Below are 20,401 nucleotides of genomic sequence, written 5' to 3'. Positions count from 1 at the left end.
TATGCGGGTAGTGGTGATGCTATCAGGTGCTGTAATAGGACACCTGTTCACCAGAGACCTGATGCTAAGGAGACTGGCGATTTATTGTGATGGTAAATAGTTTCTGAGTAAAAGCCAAAGGAATCGAGACCACTTCTGCCTTTGTTGCTGCCAAGCACCCACCCACCAGAAAGTTAAAAATACAAGAGTAATCCGGGCCACCAAAACGTTCCCATCCCCCTAGCTTGCACCACCGCGGGTACCAACATGCTGTGGACAGAGCACCACTCCAAGGCTTTGAATTTAAAAACACCACATGCTGAATTTTTTTGGTCTTAGAGAGTTGAGCTACTGTCACATCTGTGAACAATTTTCCCATCTAAGCCACCTATCTGAAAAGGAGAAAAAATCCACGCACAATCTGTTCTCTAAATAACTATAGGACTCTTTTCTCTCCATTACATGCCTTTAGTTTATTAGAAAAGGGTATTTTTAACATCTCTGTTACCCCCACTCAAGAGTCTATTTTTTCTACCACCCCAAGTTTCCACCTGATGTTTCAGAATTCTCCTTTGTCCGTTTAATATCCCTGATCCCCCCCACCTCCTTTGCTCGGCCATGCACTCCAGGCCTGAGCTGTACTGTAAAACGGGACTCCCCAGAGGTACCAAGACTTCCATCTACCGATGCCGTTAGGCTTTGGTTTTGGACTCAGAGAATCCAGTTACTTTCTTGTAAGACTTTATGAAAGTTATTTGATCTCTTCAACCTTAATTATCTCATGAATAAAAAATTTTTAATGATACTGACATTACAGGCATGCATAAGCCATAAAAATTTATGTAAAGTAGCTGGTCTGAAGCAGAAGCCTTCCGAATCTGTGTTTATCACCGTCTTTAGGAGTAGAGGTATTCTATTTCTGCTGCACTGAATGCCTTCTCCGGGGGAGTAAGTCCCAGGGGAAAAATACCAAATGAGAACGTTAAAGCATCCGCTTTGGAATTATCATCTGAATTTCAATCTAGCTTTGCTATTAACAGTGTAAACCTGGAAAAGTTATTCAACTTCTACATGCCTGAGCTTCCTTCTCTCTATGTGGGTAAATACACTCATAAAGATGTTAAATGCTTATAAAATATTTAGCAATGAACGTGGTCCAGAGGCCCTGCTTTCATAGTCACTCTATCATGATAGTGTCTTTAATTAGAGAAATCAAAGTGTTTCTTATGAGGCAAAATCTATTAAAATATTCACATTAAAGGTAAGCTTACGTTTTAAAAGCAAATTAGAAGAATCTAAGGTTAAGTGACTTGTCTAACATCAACCATGAGGCCACGGCCTCAGGAGAGCCAAATTCAAATCCAGGTAACCTGGATGTCACTTAAGAAGGCAGGACTAAATCACGATTGAGAAAACTTATACCTTTGCATTACAATCAGTACATATTCTTTCTGAAGAAACAGGCTAGCAGGGAATTGTAAGTATTCCAGGAGAAAATGTAGGCATCTCTCTTCGGCACTGCTAAAGGTAAGTATACTGTAACTGGTCCATGAAAAAAAGACACCTGCCCTAGCCAGTTCACTCAGTGGTTAGAGCATTGGCCCAAAGACTGCAGGATCTCAGGTTTGATTCCAGTCAAGGGCACTTACCTCGCTTGCAGTCTCAATCCCTGGCCCCAGTCAGGGTGTGTGCAGGAGGCAACCAATGGATGTCTCTCTCTCACATTGATGTTTTTCTCTGTCTCTCCCCCTCCTTTCCACTCTTTCTAAAAATTAATGGAAAAAATATCTCTGGGTGAGAATTAACAACAACAATAACAAAAACATAACTGTCTTCCTTCACCATAAACTTAAATGAGATCAGACCATTGGAGCAGGTGACAATAGCTGCAAAGATCATCAACTAACCCATCTCACTAGGCCTCTGCTCAAGAAGCAACTTCTGGTTATACTTTGTTGTAGTCATATGCATAATCTTCAGGAAGATGATAGGCTGGTCAGAGGATCAAGTATCATTCATGTGATTGGTTATTTCTCACCATGGATTAGAAGGACCGTTAAACCAGTTCACCCCCAAAGGGCAGCTCTGCCTGCCGAATCGGGAGCCAGACTCGTTGTTACAAATTCACCCAGGATCGCACGAGCCAGGGTGAGCAGTAGGTCCCCAACAGTATTAAGCTCCTTTCTTAATTTTCTTCAAACTCTAACAGCACAGTTTGTCTTTTGGGGCACATGCTTGGGCTTCCTATTTTGCTGCCCACTGTGCTGCATAAGGGCTTCAAAAACCCACATCACCATCCCTCTACTATTCCTCATGATCCCTTCATCTCTCCTGTCTCAATAAAATGTACCTTCATTCCACGCTGGTTATTTAAAGGTTCAGTAACACCACTGTCTAGAACTGCATCCCTGCCAAGAAATGTCGCCTTTTACCTTTTTCATTTGCTCGCTTCGGTCAGACTTCTCATCAGAACATCCTGTCTTTCCAAACCCTGATCTATCCCTCCACCAGCTGCACTAGCGTAGCCTGGAACCCAGCGCTCCACCCTTGGGTCCTGTGTTGACTCACTTTTCCGAGCAACTGGTTGCCAAGCTCTCATCCCAGGACTGGCAGCCTCTCGCTGCTCACTCCTCTGGTGCTGTTCCGGGTGGTTGAGCCTGGGAGAAGAGGCCAAATTTGCCCACTGACAACTGGATTAAAATCCATGCTTCTGTATTCTTTTGAGTCATCCTGTTGCTTGACAATCCTCCTTCTCCATTTCTTGTGCCTCTAACAGTTTCCACTGAGCAGTTTCCACTTTCCTCAAGTCCCTGAACCAAAGCTTTATGCCATCACCAACTTTTTTTTTTAAATCCTCACCAAAGGATTTTTTCCCCCATTGATTTTCAGACAGTGGAAGGGAGGGAAAAGGGGTATGTGTGTGTATTGAGAGAGAGAGAGAAAGACATTGATATGAGAGGGACACATCGACTAGTTGCCCCTGGTACTTGCCCTGACAGGGGCTGTGGCTCAAACCCATAACCAAGGTATGTGCCCTTGACTGGGAATCAAATCCCAGACCCTACGGTCCATGGGCTGACATGCTAACCACTGAGCAACTGGCCAGGGCACCAATTATTTTATAAAGAAGGTTGGAGCTTCGTTAAATTTTCAATTATCCTCTTACAACAATTCTCCTTTTCCCACTGGTTAATCTCGGTGAAGGTTACTTTTCCTTTAGCAGGGTTAACCTTTACACCTTTATTCTTGCTGCCATTTCCACACCTCTTTGCAACAATACTCATTTGTTATTTGGTCTCTCAACATCGTTGATCATCCCATATCTAGAGGCTACTTCCCTTCTACCTACAGAAACAGACAGGTCTCCTCTAACTTTTAAAAATCTTCTCTCCACCATGATACTTCTCTCCCTTCTTTCATCATCAAGTTTCCTGAAAATATGTTTCAAATTTTTATCTACTTACTCTTTAACCCTTTGCCTCATCCCTTTGTAGCTACTAGTTTACTCAAAGGACTTTTCCAATTCCCCAATTGAAACTTTTCTCAGTCCTGATTTTCCTTAATTCTCCTGTAATGGGCCTTTCTCTGACAATTTTATCACTGTTAATCAATATAATACAGCAATATTTCTCTTTTTCCTTATATATGTCTATTTCTCTGCATTTTCTTCCTTTCTCTATGCTTCTATAATTCGACCTCCCTCTTATCTGTTTGAATTTTCTCTCACAATCATTTCTTTCCTGGCTACAAATTTTTAAAAAAATCACCTTCATGTAGCTGACTCCCAAATCTCTATCCACAGGCACACCTTGTTCATGAGGACCAATCCCCACATCCCAGTGATGTGATGCCCTTGCCTGGACCAGGGTCAAACTCAACCTGCCCCAACATAAACCGTCATCGTCTCCCTCTGAAATGGCCATGTCACCTAGATTGAAAGTTTTCTTTTCACTCCCGAGTTATCTTGGCTCCTCATTTTTTTCCCCTTTCTTTTTTTAATCCTCACCTGAGGACATGCTTACAGAGAGGAAGGGTGAGGGAAGAAGGGAGGCAGAGCGGGGAGGAGTGAAGGAGGGGAGAGAGAAACATCAGTGTGCAACAGAAACATTGATTGTTGCCTTCTTTACGTGCCCCGACTAGGGATTGAACCTACAACCTGGGTATGTGCCCTGACTTGGAAGCAAACCAGCAACCTTTCAGTGCACAGGATGGCACTCAACCAATTGAGCCACGCTGGCCTGATATGGCTCCTCTTTCTTCATACCCTATTGCCAAGTCTATAGTTTCTACCACCCTAATCTTTCACAACAATCTTCTAAATTTACAGCCACTATCTTAATTACCTTATACCTCTTCTCTTTTAGAGCTGGCAAATTTACCTTTCAGCCACTGCTCTCTCTGCTTTAAGCAGAGACTCTTCTCTTCCACAGCCGAGACTTGAGTGAGTTACTCATGGCTCAGAGGTTGTCAATAGGCTCTCTATTTGCTCCTGAACTGTAACCATACCTTCATCATGTTTTTAACACCAATCTTTTTTTTTTTGCTTTATATCCCCATTTTACAGACCCACATGTCTGTATACAGAGTCAACATATAAAGCGAACTGGCCTACCAAGATGCTTAACGCTTCTCCAAATCCACAGGATTGCTGGTACCTTTCTCTCTGGCACGAAATGTTCTATAAAATTTCCATTTGACTGACTAAATTCTACAGGTCCTTCAAGGTTCAACCAAAGTCCCACCTGCTTAGTTAAGTTCTGCCTGATCTACTACTCAGGGGTTAACTTCCTTTTCCTTGAGCTGCTAAATCTGAGTATATATCTCCTTTAGGACATATATCCTGTTCTACCTTGTTTTACAATTCATAATTGTGGGGCGCGGTTACGGTGTTTTGGCCAGGTTCAAGCCTCGGACTAATAAAAGGACAGGGTCCCCTCATTGCCACGTGCAAGTCCCAGCTGGAGGGCAGGGTCCTCCCAGCACAATTATAGCCAATGGCTGTGGTTGTAAGCTTGAACCTATGGTCCAAACACGTAGCCCCACGTGCCTTGTGATAGAGTTCAGGTGCATGTAGTTGAGTGAGGTTGAAACTCACGAGAATGCTGTAAACAACTTGATCACGCCCCTACTTTGCCTCGTGACATCTGCTATAAAATAAAGACACGGCTTGTGGGTGCTTGTTGTTGTCTCATCAGGGAGACAGCGTCCCACCGAGACCCAGCTATTATACTCTTGTCTGTCTTTTCTCAATCCTTTCACCCCCCCCACTCAGGATCACCCTTGGCTGAGCTGGCGTGGCACATAAGGTGCCCTGGGGCTGAGTATGCCATGGCCGTGCTGGCTCCCCACACATAATCTTATCCATCTTCATATATTATAAATTTCTTCATGGGAGGAACATCACCTTTTTATATGCCTACAGAACATAGCACAAGGTTTAACACATAGTTGAAACTCATTTAGGGAAACAATGAAGGTGAAATGTACCACTGACTTTAAAAACCAGTTTACAACTGCCTTCATACCCCTGGGTACAGTTGTGTAGGGCAATCAAAAATTGTAGATGCTCAATGTCACTAATAATCAGAGAAATGCAAATTAAAAACACAATGAGATAGCATCTCCCACCTGTCAGAATGGTTATCATCAATAAATCAACAAACAACAAGTGCTGGCAAGGTTGTGGAGAAAATGGAACCCTCATGCACTGTTGGTGGGAACGCAGACTGGTGCGGTCACTATGGAAAAGAGTATGGTGGGTCCTCGAAAAATTAAAAATGGAACTGCCTTCTGACCCAGTGGTTCTACTTCTGGGTATATATCCTGAGAAACTCAAAACAGTAACTTGAAAGAATATACTGTATGCACCCCTATGTTCACTGCAGCATTATTTACAATAGCTTAGGTATGGAAGCAACCCTAGTGCCCCTCAATAGACAAGTGGATAAAAAAAAGCTGTGGTACATTTGAATACTACTTGGCCATAAAAAAGAATAAAATCTTACCATTTCTGACAACATAGATAGATATAGAGAATATGCTAAGTGAAATAAGTCAGAGAGAGAAAGACAAATAACATATGTTCTCACTTACATGTGGAATCTAAAGAACAAAATAAGCAAACAAAAAGAAAACAGAAACAGACTCATAGATAGAGAGAACATACTGATGGTTTCCAGAAGGGAGGGAGAATGGGGAGCTGGGTGAAAAAGGTGAAGGGATTAAGAAGTACTAATTGGAGTGACAAAATAGTCATATGGGTGTAAAAGTTTATATATCCATAAACGCAATGTTTTTTTCTTTGGTCAGTTCCCATTTGGGAAATGAGGCATCCATGCATATTTAGATTGGCTCCATATATAGTCTGGTATGTTATTGTTATCTCTCCCAAATTATAAAGTTCAAGTCTTCCTCTTTCTCTTAAAAGAGGGTAGGAAAATATTAGCTCTTCAAAATAGTACATCTGGTACAACCTTATGAAAACCAAATCAACACACATAGACTAAACTTGAACTGAAGGGTATACATGGTCAACAAGAAATGTTAGTCAGTTTCAAAACTTGTTATTCACAGGAAGTACAGTATGTTGGAGTAGCACTGTGCACTGACCAGTTGTAGAGGTCTAGACTAGTTGATGTTTTTCTTTTGCAAAAGAAATGATTTGTGGTAAATGATGACTGTTCCTTTGAAATATCTCTTGCAAGTCCACTTACCATTCTTGCCGCACTAGCTCAGGCTCCTAGCACTTACAATCTGGGTAGGTTACAAGAGGCTCCAGGCTGCTGCTCATCTCACCCCCAGTCCAATCTACCCTTGAAATTGCTGCCAGATTAATACCTAAAACACTTTCACCATATCAATCCCTTGCTCAAAATATTCCGTGGCTTCTCCACTGGCTCCAGGATGAAATCCAAATTCCTTAGCCTCCTATTCAGGGTCCTCCCCAGTTTGGCTCCAGCTGATCCTTCCAAAACTTATCTCTATCAATTCCTTCTTCAGCCATAACTGGTCTCCTCACAGCCTCCAGAACTATCCTACCTTTGTTCCCACTGCTCCTTCATTTAGAATGCATTCCATCTCGTCTCAACCTATTCAAATTCTACCCATTTCCCAACACTCAGCTCAGATTCCATCTCCTTCTTGAAGCCTGGCCAGACCTCATGGAGCTGAAGAGCTCTTTTTTCTGAACTCTGAGAGCACTTTTGTTTGGATCAGTGGCTGCTAACCTTCTCAAGAATGAAGCCCTCTTCTAACACCAAAATATTTCAGAACCAAATGAGAGCCTATTTTTCTCAATCTGCTGATTGAGAAAGTTGCATAATGACAAAAAGCCTACTGCAAATTTCCAGACAAGAAAATCCGTACTTTCAAAAACATAACAGAACATCCATATGTGAGAAAAGTTTAATTGATATGTGGCCTATTAATTCCCTCAGCCTAAAAAGGGTTTGCACAAAAAAATCTAATCTGCTGGTCTTCGGTACTTGCTCTGCACCTCCTGGGGATCTCTAAGCTACAGGTTGAAAATCCTCATCTCATAATTTCATTGACATACTGTGACCTTTCAGTTTTTGCCAAATTTTCAAAAAGTTTTCTCTCCTCCAACCAGATTGTGAGCTCCTCAATGTAGCAACAGAGTCACATACTTCTCTGCATATCTACTAGAACCTGGTAGATTCTTTGCATACAGTAAAAGCTAAATAAATGCTTCCTTTCTAGAACACATTAAGTATTTTAGGGTCAATTTTTCACCAATATTTTATTATAAAAAATTTCCTAAATACAGAAAAGTTAAAATAATTATGTGGTGAACATCTATAAACCTGCCATTTACTTTTCCATATCTATTCCTCATAAAACCATCATATTTTTCATGCATTTCAAAAAGAGTTACAGACATAATATACTTCCCCTAAACACTTCAGCTTTCATATCATTAACTAGAGTTCATATTTGTTTATGGTTCTTTTTTCCTTTATGTAAAATGTATATATAATTAAATACATAAATCTTAAATGTGCCATTGAATGACTTTTAACAGATGCCCACATTTAAATTCCAAAGTGCAATCTATTTTTAGGTTATTGTAATAATGGGAGCAAACCACAACAGTATGAAAAGATTGCTCCAATTTTAAGAACTAAGGTAGCAATAGGACATTCTCAGTTTCTGGCCTAGGCAATAGTGAAGTAGAATTTTATCATGGAAGAGCAAGAATTCTTAAAGTAGCCCTAACCGGTTTGGCTCAGTGGATAGAGCATCGGCCTGCGGACTCAAGGGTGCCAGGTTCGATTCCGGTCAAGGGCATGTACCTTGGTTGCGGGCACATCCCCAGTAGGGAGTGTGCAGGAGGCAGCTGATCGATGTTTCTCTCTCATCGATGTTTCTAACTCTCTACCCCTCTCCCTTCCTCTCTGTACAAAATCAATAAAAAATATTTTTTAAAAAGAATTTTTAAAGTAGTTTATGTGTTTTTGAGCACCTACTATATGCCAGGCATTATGTAAGCACTTTCTACGTGATAACTGGTTTGCTCCTCATGGTGATTTTATGATATATCTATGGTAACTGTCACATTTTTAAAGATGAGGAAACTGCACCTTAAAGATGTTTTAAAAACTAGCTGAAGGTTACACGGCTGCTTTCAAATTTCTCTGATTGCCATACCTTTTATGAAACCACTGGAAAGTCAAAAGTTTTCTGATGAGGATTTTATCATCCTTCATCATTCCTCGGATGGAGATCTGAATAATCAGTGAAAGGCACAGCAAAAGGAAAGTCCCAGAATATCCCAAGTGTATCAGTGGATGTTGCAAATTAGCAGATGGTAAAATAAACTAGCGGACCAAGATTGGAAGCAGATGAGCTGATGTGAACTCAGAACCTCAATAACATCAATCTGAAAACATGGTTTACTTGCCTAAAATGTAATCAACCTACCAAATGTACATCTCACGTCATACCCTTTTCCCATTTCTTTCCATTCTTTACCAACTCGCAGAAGCACCCAGACATAAACTCTACCTGCACTGGGTGCTGACTAAGCAAGTCCTTACTGAACACCAGAGTCCTCAGTACCTGCAAAGGCCCTTTGGTGATGGAAGGGATCTCAAAGGAGAAAATATCCTCTCCTCCCATGGAGACACTACAATAGCCAGTCCTGGTGGATATGTTTAGGTATTTTAGATAGATTGTTGTAACGCCCTGTGATTAAAGTGCAATGCCAATTTTACAAGGGAGAAAGCAGAGGTTCAGAGATCAGAGATGAAGATGATATAAATAGCCAATGAATTTTAAGAACTTGCTACGAGTCACACACTGTTCTAAGCGCTTTTACAACTCATGTACCCATCCTCACAACCCTGCAGGTGGGGACTATTATTTCCTTCCTTTCACAGACCAGGAAACGAGGCACAGAGCACGCATGTAATTACACAGCATCACACTGACTAACCCGTAAGTGAAACGCCCTCCTCTGTGTCCTCATGAAATCCACATGTCAGTTACATGGACAGTAAACAGCTGGATTGAGACTTTCTAGCCCAGATTAGTCTGAGTAAAAAAATCCATCTTCTCACTATTCTACTTTCCTAAATTATAAATATTATTCATTCCCTACTTTTCTGAAGGCAATTATCAGGTATAAGTTTACGCTGGAAGAAATGGTGATATATTTCAGATTAAAATACTGTCATTACTTCTCACCTGGAATCTCCTCACCACCCACCACCCCTTAAATACGGTTTCAAAATAGCACCCAAGTGTATCACTGCAACACAGACACATGCACATCACTGTCCTCCTTACAAGCCTGCAGGTCACCCAGCTCCTGCAGGACTGAATCCCAACTCCTGAACTGCGTACCAAAGATCCTTTATCATCTGTTAGGGTGGCTCCTAGCACCACCTCTGTGCACTTTGCACATGTCCCTCATCTCACACACACGTGCGCAGTGTCCCTGGGATTAGGGATGTCTTTGCTACAATGGAATAATTCTTGCTCTCTCTTCCTTCCAGGCTTGGCACCCATTGTCCTCCTCCCTCTCTTTCAAGACTCCAAGTGTGATCAGTGTGTAGAAACCAACCTCCACCCTCAGCCACTTCAGTCCTGTTTAGGTGCCCCTCCTCCTCTGCAGAGCGTAGCCCCAATTACAGTCATCAACCACAGGCCTGCAAGTCACGGAAGATTGTGAACTTCCCCTTGCCAGGAGGGTGTTTGGTACATTTCTAGACAATCACTCAATGAATATCTCTTGAATGAATTCACAACGCAATAATGGATATACTAGTATAGTGTGATACATATTCTTATATATATTTAATATATAAAAATAATATATAATTTATTACTTAGGGCCAATCATCATTGCTTACCATCGCATATGGATACTAAACCTAAGTGTACTAACTGCTTGATCTTTATGTCATTCTGTTGTTTCTTGGACTATGTGGCAGTTGCTTCATCATTACTAAATACTATTAACTTTGACAGTTATTAGTGCAGGAGAAATGCGGGTCAGTTACTACAAATCCTAGTTCAAATCAGTAACAATGCTGATGGCTGATGCTCTCTGCGTGGGCAGCCTATGGCTACTATATGAATTGGTCTGTGAACTGATCATGTTCAAATATTTGGAAATGGACTTCAGATGCTTATTAAAGCTGGTAATGCTTTGTAAGTAAAATTGATGAATCTCTGCTCTTGTAATTATTCAACTGTATTATATTCTTGGTAATAAGGGGCATCCATTCAACAAATATCTGTTGACTGCTTAATCACTGCCAAGCCTTCTCCTAGATGGTGTGGACACACAGTGAAGAGGTTTGTCTCTGCCTTTAAGGACCTAGAGACTATACACACATACATGTAAACACACATGTAAATAGATATTTCCTTCACTGGGCCACACTCTTAGATAAGGGAAAGGAATGTTTTAAGGCAGATAAAGTATTTCAGTAAGAGCCAAGCTTTTTGGCTACTGAGGAGGCCAAGTTTTATAGTGTAAAGAGTGTGGGCTTTGAAATCAGCCTCATGTGCCTTTGAATCTCAGCTCAGCTCAGATAATAAGCTGTGTAAACAGAGACTAGTCATCTAAATGCTTTAAAAAGAGGTGCACAAAAGTTACCCTAACTTCCTTTGAGGATAAAATAAGGTATGTAGAGCACATGAATATTGCACTCAATAAATAGTAAGAATTCAGTCAATTTGGTTCATATTCTTTCCCTTGCTAAAAATTATTCTTTCCATGCAAAATTCCTCTTATCAGTAATAGGGACAATGAAAAAATAGATAAGCATTTTGGATTTTGATCCATTTTAGGTAAAAAAAAAAGTTTCCAATTTGTATGGAGGAATCCTTGGAATGTGTTTGGTAGAGTTCGTCTATCTTTTGTTGGTGTGATAAGATATTGGAGGAATGGAATAAAACGAAAATTCTGCAAATCCAGCAAATTACCAGGAACATAATCATAATAAGCTCTTACTTATATATAAGGACAGCTATGTGACAAAAAACCTTTTTCCTACCTACAGTAAAAATGAAAAAGCTGTCATTATGTACCTGTTATTTCTATTAGATTGTATGTCTGAAGCAAAAAAGAGGAGAGTGAATTACTCTTAGATGTTACTCCAAGTAAATAAAGAAAACACGCACACACACATACACACACCCCACTTTGCTCCCCCCAAGGCATCCTTGACCATCATGAGAAATTAGGAATTACTTAAAGCAAGGAATCCAAGTAAGAATTAGCCTAAATACCAGCACTCAAGGTTCACACCTCTCTCTGGAGGGAACCAGAAGTTTTTCCCAGAAGATAGGATGTGCTAGGAAATGAATTGCTGCTTGTACCAAAGTTCTGGCCCACCCAGGGAGACAGGCCAGGGAACTGTGATTCTCTGAACTATCAGGTATTGGGAGTAGGTGAGAACTGTCTCCATTGAGTCACTCGTTTATCGAGAAGCCTGGCTCTCTAGAAACTGAACTTAGTTTCAGGCAATCAGCACTGCAGTTCCCATTCCGAGTATAGAAGACACAGTTAGCTCTACATAATAGACTAGAGTATATATGCCAACCTACAAGGCCTTATACAGGCCACCCCTTGATTCCTCTGGCTTTATCCCTCATATCCCTCACTCTCTCTTCCTGGAACAGACCAGACATGTTCCCAACACTCAGCTTTGACAACTGCTGTTCCTATGGAGCCCCCAACAAATGCCACTTATACTTCTTTTTTGACTTGTGCTTGTTTCATGTCATTTGGTTCTCAAAGTCAAGATACATGTGACCAAATTTATCGCCTACTTAAAAATATTTTCTAAAGTAGAAAATATTTCCCTCAGCTGTAGTCAAACTGTAACTGCTTTTTAACTTTCACAGTAATACTGCTCCCATCCAAATGTGCAAATAAAAATGACTTGTAATCGCCGAAACCGGTTTGGCTCAGTGGATAGAGCATCAGCCTGCGGACTGAGAGGTCCCGGGTTCGATTCCGGTCGAGGGCATGTGCCTGGGTTGCGGGCACATCCCCAGTGGGGGATGTGCAAGAGGCAGCTGATCGATGTTTCTCTCTCATCGATGTTTCTAACTCTCTCTATCTCTCTCCCTTCCTCTCTGTGAAAAATCAATAAAATATATTTAAAAAAAAAATGACTTGTAATGAAAAGCAGAGATGACTTCCCATCTCCATTTAATCCCAGAGAGGCTTAACACAGACGGATGGCTGGTGGAATTATAATGAAGTCTAAAGCTTTGAAAATTACTAAGAGACAATCCCCTAAAAGTTACCCTATGGATGCATTATGCTGTGCACGCATGATCCCAGGAAGAAATCTCACACACGCAAGAACTTAAGAGACCAGCGTGCAACGACCTGGGAGTTGACCTGATACTAAAGTCCTTTTGTCATCAGAGCCTCTGCCATCGGTCCTTTTGCAGCTCCGCTATTTGCTAGGGATTGGTGTTCTCCAGTCCTGAACACACCAGCGTGGCAGTGAGGGCACCGGTGTTTGGTGTGAAGGCATTAGGAAAGGCATTGGCAGCTGAGGGGAACCTCGTGCTCCCTGCAGAATAACATGGGGATTTGAAAACCCAGGCTCTGGACTCGGAACTTGATTCAAATATCAGGTCAGACACCAGTGGTACCTCTTATAACCATGTGTCTTTCAAATGGCATTTCACCTTCTAGGGCTGTTTCTTGTATAAAGTAGTAATAAGAACTATAGAGGTGACTATTATTTACATACGGCCTAGAAGCTAATAGGTACAGAGCACTTAGTAAGTTCCAGGTGTGCTACAAGTTTACTTATCCTCACAGCAAGCCTGGTGAAGCTCCGCTATGATCCCATTTTACTGATAAGGAAACTGAGCCACACAGACACTAGCTTGCTTGAGCTCACACAGCCAGTAAATGGAGCTGGGATTCAAACCCAATCTCCTAACTATGATGTTGGCAATCTAAAGGGAATTTTCTGAAGATTAATGGAATAAATCATGGGGAATGGTCAGCATAATGGACTGAATAAGTTATTCATAAAAGTAGCCATTATTACTATTAGCAATAGGCATGTGATAATTATTCTCATACACTATATAGGCAAACAAAAAATCATAAATTATTTTGTTCATCCTTTCCTGGCTTTTGCTAAATAATAATTTATAAGAGGCTAATTCTATGGCTGCAAATTCTAAAAATGTCACTTAGAAAACTCCTTTACTCACAATAACCCTTAATCTTCTAGAAACACAATCATGTGCAGAATGTAAACAACAATAAAATTAGATTACCATGTTTCTATTGATGACAGACTATTGGACCACAAAAAGATAAATATAGCCTTCAAATGCAGCCTCAGACCATAATTTTATGCACACTCATACCAGTTTACATATTTCTCGTACATAGATTTCTTTGAAATACTCCAGTTGGACAAAACTGTATTTTACTAAATTAATATTACAGTGAGAAAAACCATGTCAGATAATTTATTAGTGTTCTAAGCTTTGCAGAAATGATAAAACAACTTTAAAATAACTTCTGGTAATGCCAATTTGTATAACTGAATTAACCTGTGACCTAAAATATGCAATATACAATTAAATACATCTTAAAATGCAGAAAATCTAGCCACCTCACTCAAGATCATATCTCTTATCATCTTGGAAATCTGATACATCATTCAAAACGACTATCTGAATTACAGAATTCCTGAAGCCCTATTTGTAGGGAAGATTCCAATGGCATCTGGTCTTATGTCACTCACAGGCAAATTCATCTGCCTTAAGACAAAATTAAGCTTCTTCTTACGTATAAATCTAAATTTTCAATACAGGCAAACTCAGAATTAGGGCTCTTAATTCCGCTGGCTCACACCTCTTTCTGGCCCTTCTCCACTCCTCACCCCCCAGACAACCAAAAATAAACACTCAAGCCAGTACTATATGAACTGACCAATCGTGGGCTCCCAGGGACTTGAGACAACCAGGAAAAACAAAGATGGAAAGAATCACTGCTTTGCAAACAAGGCCTTAATTAGGTCCGTAAATAAAAACCCTTTTACTGCTCCAGCCCTGAGTCCTTCTGAAGATTTCCCAACTACTTCTCACACTGACACAACACAAACATCAGCACACAGCCTCTACCAAACCGAGGCGTGAACATACACCCGCACGCTGGAAACCCTCTAGATGTCCCGTTATCTAAAAAGGCATCACCACTGAAAGTCCTAGGTCTTAAAAATTATACTGTAATAATATAACAAGAAATTTCTATTCCATCCTATCCTGGAAGACGAACTGCCCTGAAAACAAGGAAAAACAGGTAAAAGAAAAGCCACAGTTGATGTTTTCAAAACCATCCATTAGGCTGCCCCGAGGCCGAGCTTTCATTGTTTAATGGTAACTACACAATTTAATTCACTTGGAAACAACACTTCCAACAGTGCTCTTCGGAATGCAGGTCAAGCATTCACTTAGGCTATTTTATATTTTTACCTACTTATGTTTTATAATTCAAAGATGTATAAACTGGATGAAACCAACAGTTAACTGCAACAATAACAATTCAGAGAGGTTGGAATGGAACATAAAAGTATGAAGAGTTGAAAGTTTTGAAATATGAAACATTCAAACAACTTTTCTAACTAAGGAACATTTCATGTAGGAAATGGAAAAGCACAATATTTGAGGCTGTAGCTCAGTGTCTCTCTGTCTTTATCCCTTAGATGAACCATGAAAATAGGCGCTAGCCTGTGAGTACAGAACCTACAAACATTGAGTCTTATGATAATTTGGCAGCAGACCCAAGGAGAAACTTAATATTCTCTGCCTCGCCATTCCATTCCCTTCTTGTTTGTTCTTCAGATGAAGTTATGGTTTTTGATACAGGAGATTTTCATGTTTTCTTAGCCTCATTATAGGGACAAGTGGTGGCAGGAAGAAAAAATGGCCCTGAGAGAAGACAATCAATATAAATGTGGGCAAAGCCAACAACTGTGTAAACTGCGTGGACGTTTTGTTGACCTAATTAAGGAGACCAGCTTCAATGAGGCTGCAGTGAAGTCGCTCAAATATAAATCACGGCCTAGAAAGCTAGAAAGAAATATGTGTTAGGGAGTTAAGGGGAGGTGATTGATATTTTAAACGCTCTTTGAAATTTTAATGAATTTCTTGTTTTTCATTCTTCTGATTCATTGGTAAACGCTGCTGGCTTCAAAATAAGTAAGATTTTCAGAGAAGGAACAGGAAAATCTATAATGATTATACCCCAGGGAAGCCTGCCAGACATTATGACTTCACTAATTTAAGCTTAACTCCTCTAGTGGTGACTGCGAGGAACGAAGCCAGCGCATTATAGAACATGTAAGTAGCATGATGAATTGATTCACAAACTGAATAATAACCCAGAACTTTCTAATACTGTTTGCATCTACTAGTAAACAGGCATGTAACAGGGATCCTGAAGAAAGTTTGAGTCCACATTTTCAAACTTCATACTAAAATAAAACTGAATATGCCAGTAGATTGACTAAAATCCCATTTTATTTTTTGGACAATTTATACTAACGTCTTCTAACATCAATTTTTAAAGACTGGAACCCTTGACATCTTCTGACTTCTCTTAACTACTAGAACCCTTGCCACGTCCACCCCTGAAGAATGCCTGAAAACAGAGTGAAATGAGTGTGTATTTATCTGAAATTGGCCTAAAACTTTCATTTCCAACATTTAAGATAATTAAGATTATTTTAAGGATAAGGAGTAATTTTTGAATATTTTCCAAATTGAATGGCTCATCAGATTACACAATTATTCAACATATTTTATTATTTTGAACTTATTTTAGTTGTGCAAAAAAATATTCCTGAATCTGAACATGATATCAGCTATTAAGTATAAATACTCAGAAACATATTACCACCCCACAAGCCCTTTAAAAACAAACCACACATTCACACAGAGCCCCCCAAAGGGGAAATCCCCCACACACACTCGGTTTCATTATGGTGTGGTGCTTATTTTGTCCCAGACGATATGCCTGTGAATGATGACAAAATGAAACATCTTCCCCTTACTCCATTTCTTCATCTATAAGAAAATTAACTACCATTATTTCATAATTAATCCCACCAATATGTATTGGTATATTCTGTTAAGCAAAATAATTTGACATGCTTATTCTTCTATATATTTAAGTCACTTTAAATGATTATCTTATTTGAATTTTCCAGTGATGAGAACTGTTACATGTTTGGCCCCCTTTGGCGCTTGTCAGTGGCTACCTGCTCAAGGTCAGTGTCTACCTGCTCAAGGACACTGGCATGGGGCCCACTAGCCCAGGGACCTCTTTGTGACTAAGCACACCCCAGTCTACACTGTGGCCTAGCCATCCTTCTACCTGCATCTGAATTTCAAAGGAGAGAAAAAAGAAGACTGCTTGCCTTTTATTTGCTTTATAAAATCTAGTTAAACCCTAGGATTGTTTTCCTTTTAATAACTTAAAATTCTTTGTTATCACCTATCGAAATGGGAAGAAAAGAGTTTCAGATGAAAAGGCACCTTATTCAGAGATTAACTTTTGCTAGGTCAGCGAAGTTTCTACTTTTGACAGTAACCATCTTTCATGAACACTGGTAATGAAAGTATTTACTTAAATGGAAAATACAGACTACAAGGGTGGGCAAACGTAGGTTTACAGTTGTGAGTACATGAAACAGAGTTTATTATTATTTATTATTTCCCATACAAGCCACTGTAAATCTATGTTTTCCCACCCCTGTATTTACACTTTAAAAACAACAGTCACAGTATAAAAATTAAGATGTCTCACATGAAAAACAGCTGATTTTATATTTTTTCTATTATCATAAATTTCATAACATTAATAGTTTCAAAAGCCTTCACTAATACATATGGGAATACTGAACCAAACAATTTCATGGCATTTAGTTTTGTTTATTTTTAAGAAATGTGATAAAAGATCACAATGGTGATTGGAAAATGATGTTTATGGATGAAATTCTAACATGAATAATTTATTGAACTTCTAGTGAAACTTATGCTCCAAGTTCATCAAGGTCCAGAGGTTTAGGAGGGAATAAATAAGCAAAAATATAATCTGTGAAGAAGTAATTTTTCATTAGGCTAAGGTGGAAACAAATAGATTACAACATGTAATATATCCTTCCATATGCTAAAGTTTTAAAAATATACACAGTATCTAAGTATGAAGAACAGATTACAATACATATATATATATATATATAGTCTTATTTTCATGTTTAGACTTATGCATATGTGGATCAAAGTAGGTATTTTTATTTACATAACATGTATATAAATATTCATGTATTAATCATACACAAATAATTGTAATAGTACTATGTTTTAAATATACTATTGAACCTTTAAGAAGCAAATACATTTTGTGTATCATCCAAATGAGGTTGTATATTTGTAAACAATAGATTTCTTTTTTTAACTTCTTTATAACTTAATGTCCAAAGTGCCAAGACTAGGCACACAAGTTTGTGTACTGTCATTTAGAAATAATTCAGTCCAATGTTATATGTATGCAACAAATAGTTTAGTAACAAAAGGGAAAGCAAAACAAAGGAAATAATTCTAAATTTTCATTACTCATAAAGCAAAACACTGCAAACTGATACTGTGTTGTGGAAAATGGTCAGCAGGAGATACAACAAAAAGGTTCAAAATGTTATGCCCACCCCATATGAATAATATGCATATATATGTATCTATGCAAAATAAAACCAGTCTATGTAGTGTTATAATAACCTAGTGACGTGCAGCTCCTAATGTTGAGTACTGATTCATAAGTCAAATTACGTAAGGAGAAACAGAACAGTATTTTCATGGATTTGAACTCGTAACCACCTAACAACAGAGCATACAGTCATGAAGAAGCAAGGTGCAAAGTAAACAGTGAGAAGGCAGACACTCACCTTCGGTGCCATTGGGAGTCATGGAATTACTATTTATATGAGAGTTATCGAGTTTGGGGCCACTGGGGGATTCACTACTACCACTCAGACGGCTATGCGGGCTGGTTAGATCCTGCATTTCCATAGACCTAGAGACAAGAAGCCTTCCGTTTGACAGATGTACCAAATTCATAACGCCGCTATTTAATGCGCTAACGACTTGACGCCTCTGGAACACATTCGCACAAAGTCCCATTGTATCTCTTTTCTTAGACTCAAAATAGTTCATCTTACATTTTACCTCCAGTCACCCTTTCATAACATGTGGTAATGAAAGGTGTCGGCCACTTGCCTTACCTATCCAGCCAAACATTCACAGGGAGCTTTTAAAATCTTTTTTTTTTCTCTTATAGGGCTCATCAAGGCACAGATCAAAAGAGACAATTACATCTAATTTAATCTTTTTTTAAAAATGTAGTCATGCTTCTTTTACATTAAAAAAGGCATCATTTTTCTAAAAGAAAAAATGTGTAAACAAGTAGGAAAAAAACCACCCATCTATGGAATCTGTTTGATCTAATAAATTAGCACTAAGTACTCCCTTATAATTTACCAACCAATTGTAATTTAATGGGTCCCCAAACCAAATAAAACACTCGGAGCCTATAGTCTAATGACAGAGAATGAGATAGTTCTGCTGAATGTGTTTACTCTGGCAAACTGCTTAATTGTCCCTCTGTTTCCCTTGAAACAAATGCAGCATTAAAACATTATGATGTCGGCTCTCCTGTTTGCTTTGTGGATTACATACAGCGTGCCCAATTGAAAAGGGATAGGGCCCACGTACAGGGAGTCCTGTGAGCATTAGCACTTGGAATACCTCAACTGTCACTCAGGGAAAGAACAATTCTACTTCAGTGCTCCAAGCGTGCATTTTTACCCTATAAAAACAGTCCCACCTCCCCTGAAAGTCCTTAGACCCAGCAGTTACTTACTCTATAAAAGGTACAAAAGCCACTACTCATGTGCACAAGTGTACAACTATCCATGTGTATTTAACATCTCAGTAAAGAAGAGAGGATTTATTTAAAGTGACTAAAAACATCCCTAGATACCATCTTGTTTTTAAAGCTTTTGAGAATCGAAGACCCATTTACTTTATTTTAAACGTATGTGTATTTTTAAGGCGGGTGGCATGTTTAATATCCTATCTATGAAGCTAAGACTAAAAGTTAGTCATTTTAATTTGGAGGGTGCACTTAAACTGATTTTAAATGGCTTAAGATGAACCATTTTTCTTCTAGGGTGAGTTTTTACTTCCCCCAGTCATCTGAATTCAAACTAGAAATGACTTAAAAATCTAATTTCTCTTTTCTAAATTCCCTTTACATTCACAGTTTTCCTAACTCCAGAAACCATAGCCCATAATCATTTTCAAACCCAGGCTCCTATTCCCTTTCTACATACTCAAAATGTTTTACACACACACACACACACACACACACACTCACAGTGCTAAGTAATTTCCAACAGAGGCCGTTGCTATTAATAGCAATAATTAAGAAATACTAGACAAAAATAGATATGGGTCACAGAGAGGTAATCTCCCAAAATGTCAAATATCAACAATATCCTTACCTGCAACTTGAGGAAACAGCAACATCTGAACTGGTTTGAGGTGTTTGCACCTGTGATCAGGGGTAAAAAATTAGAAGCTGTTGTTAACGCTGCTTCGGTGTCAGCTCTTAATTACACAGAGCACATGGCTGAGAACCACAATGCTCCCTTTTAACCAAAAGAGAAAAAGGAGGATACTGCAGCCGTGAAAGGCATATTGTCTTTAAGTTGAGGTCTCTACTGTTGTTTCCTCCTGCAGGTCTACCCTCCTCCTCCCCTGGTCAGGGGGGACGGCGGCCAAATGACTGGATAGTGATTCATCACTGGCCTATGACAGCTGCAAACGGATTACCCCTCCCCCAATC

At 39.4% G+C, this 20,401-nt stretch overlaps 1 protein-coding gene across 1 annotated transcript in view; it reads right to left on the bottom strand.

Moving 5' to 3' along the window:
• The window catches only part of EYA1 (EYA transcriptional coactivator and phosphatase 1), a 274,836-nt gene that overhangs the window by 125,402 nt on the left and 129,033 nt on the right, over positions 1–20,401 (bottom strand). The window contains exons 2-3 of the mRNA XM_006086365.3: positions 20,058–20,107; positions 18,441–18,568 (exon numbers count right to left, since the gene is read on the bottom strand). Of these exons, the coding sequence (XP_006086427.1) occupies positions 18,441–18,564 (124 nt within the window). The 5' untranslated portion in view covers positions 18,565–18,568; positions 20,058–20,107. The remainder of the gene's footprint in view (positions 1–18,440; positions 18,569–20,057; positions 20,108–20,401) is intronic.

This window comes from Myotis lucifugus, unplaced genomic scaffold (genome assembly GCF_000147115.1).
Source record: "Myotis lucifugus unplaced genomic scaffold, Myoluc2.0 scaffold_27, whole genome shotgun sequence".
NCBI lineage: Eukaryota > Metazoa > Chordata > Mammalia > Chiroptera > Vespertilionidae > Myotis > Myotis lucifugus.
The sequence above is the reverse complement of the archived record's forward strand: the minus strand, read 5'-3'. Positions and strand labels throughout refer to the sequence as shown.